This window comes from Chiloscyllium plagiosum, unplaced genomic scaffold, assembly GCF_004010195.1.
Source record: "Chiloscyllium plagiosum isolate BGI_BamShark_2017 unplaced genomic scaffold, ASM401019v2 scaf_7476, whole genome shotgun sequence".
Lineage (NCBI taxonomy): Eukaryota > Metazoa > Chordata > Chondrichthyes > Orectolobiformes > Hemiscylliidae > Chiloscyllium > Chiloscyllium plagiosum.
Window position 1 is genome coordinate 20,485 of NW_025212302.1, and position 5,516 is coordinate 26,000.

At 43.2% G+C, this 5,516-nt stretch overlaps 1 protein-coding gene across 1 annotated transcript in view; it reads right to left on the reverse strand.

Annotated features, from left to right (window-relative positions):
* The window catches only part of LOC122547357 (transferrin receptor protein 2-like), a 21,712-nt gene extending 18,763 nt beyond the window's left edge, over window positions 1–2,949 (reverse strand). Inside the window, exon 1 of the mRNA XM_043685989.1 lies at window positions 2,771–2,949. Coding sequence (XP_043541924.1) covers window positions 2,771–2,775 — 5 coding nt within the window. The 5' untranslated portion in view covers window positions 2,776–2,949. The remainder of the gene's footprint in view (window positions 1–2,770) is intronic.
* Window positions 2,950–5,516: the final 2,567 nt, after the last annotated feature.

A 5,516-nucleotide genomic window follows, 5' to 3' on the forward strand; every position in this document is an offset into this window, starting at 1 on the left:
ACACACAATCTCACAGACATATAATCTCACACACACAATCTCACAGCCACATACACACATAGACACATACACACAGACACAGATATATACACATACACTTACAATTTCACAAATGAATACAATCTCACAGACACACATAATCTCACACACATACAATCTCACAGACACATACACACATAGACACACACACACATACACATATTCATCAATAAGACGGTTAAAAATACATGGCTTGAAATAAATATTATGGGTGGATAAGTATTGACGAGGGCAACGAATTCTGTCAATCTAGACCAGACATCAAGAATGGAAAGTTATTTCCTCAGTTTTGTTTTATTTATCAATGCTGATACTGATTGATTTTTGATCTTTAATTCAATATTTGATTTGGTGGATCCAGGTTTATTTCTTATACTTTCTTGTATTAGAATTCTTTCTTTTGAGTTCCTTGATATTTTTGTCTTTTCACTGACAGAGAGGAATGGTGAGCGATGCTTCTTGTTTCTAGTCTTTTGGATATCTGTATTCACAGGTCTGGTACAGACTGCAGCTGGATCAATGCAAAGGCTATCACTTGGCAGTTTCTCCATAAATCAAAGACTCCTGGTATCATTTTGCCTCATAGAGTATCCGCCTCATTGCTCCAAAACGTAGCATAGTCTCACATTGCCAAAGTGTACATCAAACAATATCACCTGCTCTTCAAATTGCAGAGAAAAAATAAACACTTTTAGTACTTTTTAGCTGTATCGGAGCATACAAATTCCATTTCTCAATACACAGTTGAGAAGATAAGACATGTGGTCACTTGCAATTGTTATTGAAGAAGATGCTGATACTGTCTATAATATTAGTAAACCTACACGTTGAATGTTAAGTCTTTATAGGTAATGTTCCCTTACATCGCAATAATACGTATCTATATAATAGATTAAAACACACACATTAACGCAATAAAATATCCAAGGCACTTTTCCAGGTGATTCATGAAGAAAAATAATGACTATCTCCAAAAATCCTTCATTAGCTGTAAAGAAGTTTTTGGGATGCACTAAGATTGCTAAAGGTGCTATATAAATGTATGTCTTACAATTATGCCTTTCCTGTTGGACAAACCAACTTGCTTAGTCATAGAACCACTGCAATTCCACCCTTAAACAATGTTTTGACAGGATTTTGAACAACGTAACAGAATCTAATCCAGTTGTTCCCTTACATCGTCATGTGCTTGATTTCCAAAATGGATGTTCGTGTTACCGCATTACAACCAAGGTGTGAGAGAGGATAACAAGAGAGAGTGAACTATTCAGACAGGATGAAAAATCCAAGGCCTTGGATTTTTCATCCTGTCTGAATAGTTCACTCTCTCTTGTTATCCTCTCTCACACCTTGGTTGTAATGCGGTAACACGAACATCCATTTTGGAAATCAAGCACATGACGATGTAAGGGAACAACTGGATTAGATTCTGTTACGTTGTTCAAAATCCTGTCAAAACATTGTTTAAGGGTGGAATTGCAGTGGTTCTATGACTAAGCAAGTTGGTTTGTCCAACAGGAAAGGCATAATTGTAAGACATACATTTATATAGCACCTTTAGCAATCTTAGTGCATCCCAAAAACTTCTTTACAGCTAATGAAGGATTTTTGGAGATAGTCATTATTTTTCTTCATGAATCACCTGGAAAAGTGCCTTGGATATTTTATTGCGTTAATGTGTGTGTTTTAATCTATTATATAGATACGTATTATTGCGATGTAAGGGAACATTACCTATAAAGACTTAACATTCAACGTGTAGGTTTACTAATATTATAGACAGTATCAGCATCTTCTTCAATAACAATTGCAAGTGACCACATGTCTTATCTTCTCAACTGTGTATTGAGAAATGGAATTTGTATGCTCCGATACAGCTAAAAAGTACTAAAAGTGTTTATTTTTTCTCTGCAATTTGAAGAGCAGGTGATATTGTTTGATGTACACTTTGGCAATGTGAGACTATGCTACGTTTTGGAGCAATGAGGCGGATACTCTATGAGGCAAAATGATACCAGGAGTCTTTGATTTATGGAGAAACTGCCAAGTGATAGCCTTTGCATTGATCCAGCTGCAGTCTGTACCAGACCTGTGAATACAGATATCCAAAAGACTAGAAACAAGAAGCATCGCTCACCATTCCTCTCTGTCAGTGAAAAGACAAAAATATCAAGGAACTCAAAAGAAAGAATTCTAATACAAGAAAGTATAAGAAATAAACCTGGATCCACCAGATCAAATATTGAATTAAAGATCAAAAATCAATCAGTATCAGCATTGATAAATAAAACAAAACTGAGGAAATAACTTTCCATTCTTGATGTCTGGTCTAGATTGACAGAATTCGTTGCCCTCGTCAATACTTATCCACCCATAATATTTATTTCAAGCCATGTATTTTTAACCGTCTTATTGATGAATATGTGTATGTGTGTGTGTGTCTATGTGTGTGTGAGTGCCTGTGTGTCTCCGTGTGTGTCTGTGTGTGTGTGTGTGTGAGTGCCTGTGTATGAGTGCCTGTGTGTATGTGACTGTGTGTGTGTGTGAGTGTCTGTGTGTGTTTGAGTGCCTGTGTGTACATGTGCGTCTGTGTGTCCGTGTGTGTGTGTCCGTGTGTGTGTGTCCGTGTGTCCGTGTGTGTCTGTGTGTCTGTGTGTGTGACTGTGTGTATGTGTCCGTGTGTGTGTGTCCGTGTGTGTGTGTCCGTGTGTGTGCTGGACCCTGTGCTTACCTCATGAGTCGAATGGCAGCGTTGGCACTGATGGGCTGTGCCACAATTCCGGGAAGGGCCGATGAGTTGATGGGTGGGAACTGTGTGTGGTTGAAGGAAGGGAAGCCGGGTGTGAAAGGATCTCCTGTCCCCAGGTGGACCTTAATGGGAGACAAGATTGGAGGAGTGACTCAGCGATCTCTTCAAAAAAAACATTGAGGATCCCACCCCTCTCTCCCCATTCACCTGGAGACCCAGCCAGAACAAAGTCAGGCAACCGCACAGAGTGGCCCATCAGCCCATCTCTCCGGTTCCCTATCTCTGAACGGGTTCATATAGAAACAGACCCTTTGGTCTAACACGTCCGTGCCGACCAGATATCCTAACCTCACCTAGTCCTGCCTTGCCAACACTTGGCCCATATCCCTCCAAACCCTTCCTAATCATACACCCATCCAGATGCCTTTTAAATGCTGTAACTGTACCAGCCTTCACCACTTCCTCTGGCAGCTCATTCCATACACGTACCACCCTCTGTGTGAAAAAGTTGCCCCTTAGGTCCCTTTAAAATCTTTCCCCTCTCACCCTAAACCTATGCCCTCTAGTTCTGGACTCCCCTACCCTAGGGATAAAGCCCTTGTCTATTTATCCTATCCATGATTTGGTAAACCTCTATAAAGTCACCCCTCAGCCTCCGACGCTCCAGGGGAAACAGCCCCAGCCTGTTCAGCCTCTCCCTGTAGCTCAAACCCTCCAACCCCAGCAACATCCTTGTAAATCTTTTCTGAACCCTTTCAAGTTTCACAACGTCCTTCCTGTAGCAGGGAGAGGGGAACGGAACGCAGTATTCCAAAAAGTGGCCGAACCAATCCACTCCTTCCCTTCTTGTCTCTCTCAGGGCCAGATTCCTCGTTCACCTCATCACAATTACTGCAACCTGAGAACCTTTCCTTCCTGCTACCATTGTGGTAAAATGCCAAACTTTGTAATTGTTTGAAATTTGTATCACATGAAGACAGTGTGGTTCAGAAGCAGATTAACACGCTTGCCTTCCTTGCTCAGATCTTTGAGATCAGGGTTGGAATGTCACGTTGAGGTTGGATAGGACATGAATGAGGCCACATTTGGACGGCTGTGTCCTGTTCTGGTCTCCCTGCTGTCGAAAGGGTACTATTAAAGCTGGAGAGGGTTCAGAAAAGATTTGCCAGGATGTTACTGGGGCTGGAGGAATTGCGTGGTAAGGAAAGGCTGGGATATTTTTCACTGGAAAGCGTCGGAGGCTGAGGGGTGACGTTGTAGAGGTTTCTAAAATCATGAGGGACATAGATAAGGTGAATGGCCAAGGTCCTTTCCCTAGGGTTGGGGGGTGGGGGGGTGGGGGGGGGGGAGTTCAAAACTAGGGAGCATATTTTTAAGGTGAGAGGGGAAAGATATAAAAATGACATAAGGGGCAATGTTTTTACACAGAGCGGAGTTTGTGTTTGGAATGAACTTCCTGAGGAAGTGTTGGATGAGGGTACAGTTACAAGGTTTAAAGACATTTGGATAAGTACATCAATAGGAAAGGTTTAGAGGGATATGGGTCAAACGCAGGCAAGTGGGACGAGTTTAGTTTGGGAGAATGGTGGGCATAAACTGGTTGGAGCATAGGGTCTGTTTCCCTGCTGGATGACTCTATCTAGGGTCACAACAATTTATACTTCTGCAGTTAAAGGTGACTGCCCAGTGAATCCTAACAACGACCACGGCCACTACGCCTCAGAAAGTGCCTCACATTGGCCACAACATGATTTGAGATCTTAGATTAGATTCCCTACAGTGTGGAAACAGGCCCTTCGGCCCAACCAGTCCACACCAACCCTCCGTAGAGCAACCCACCCAGACCCATTCCCCTACATTTCCCCCCTGACTAATGCACCGAACACTACGGGCAATTTAGCACGGGCCAATTCACCCTGACCTGCACATCTTTGGACTGTGGGAGGAAACCCACGCAGACACTGGGAGAATGTGCAAACTCCTACACAGAGAGTCGCCCCGAGATGGGAATCGAACCCGGGTCCCTGGCGCCGTGAGGCAGCAGCGCTAACCACTGAGCCACCGCGCATTCTGAGGACGAATATAGAAATCCAAGTTCCTCCATTTGCTCATGAACCCACACCACTTTTCAAATGTTCCTTCTCATGAATAATCCCTTTCCAACTTCTGGGTTGGTTTCCATGTCTTTTTTGAGAGGGTGTTTCCTGCCCGTTCATCCTGCTCCACCATTGAGTGCAATCCCTTGTCACTCAACGATCTGCCAAACTCATCCATCCAGAAGTTTCAAGACCCAAACTCCCCGAGCTTCCCCAGAAGCGGATTCCTCACCTGAATGACCCTCCGATAGATTAAAAAAAAAGAAGAGTCCCCCTCATCGCTGTTTCGATGGCGAGACCTCTTCTTAAAGCACACCCATTCGTTTTCATCTCCTCTTGGTATCCACCCAAACCACTCCCCTCAAGATCTAACCCGTTCAACCAGAGGGATATGACCCCGGTTTGTGAGAAACCTCCCCTTGGAATTTAAACCTTTGCAAACAGGGATCTGGTGAATCCACAACACAATTTATTTTCAGAAACATAGGAACTGGGAGCAGGAGTGGGTCAGTTGACCCAGTGAGTGCAAGATTGAACACTTCCACAAAACGTGCCTTTATTAGCTTTCATCATCTCGATTCTTTGACCTTCTTTGCTCCCGGGAACACATGTTGAGTCTGCATCGTTTCACA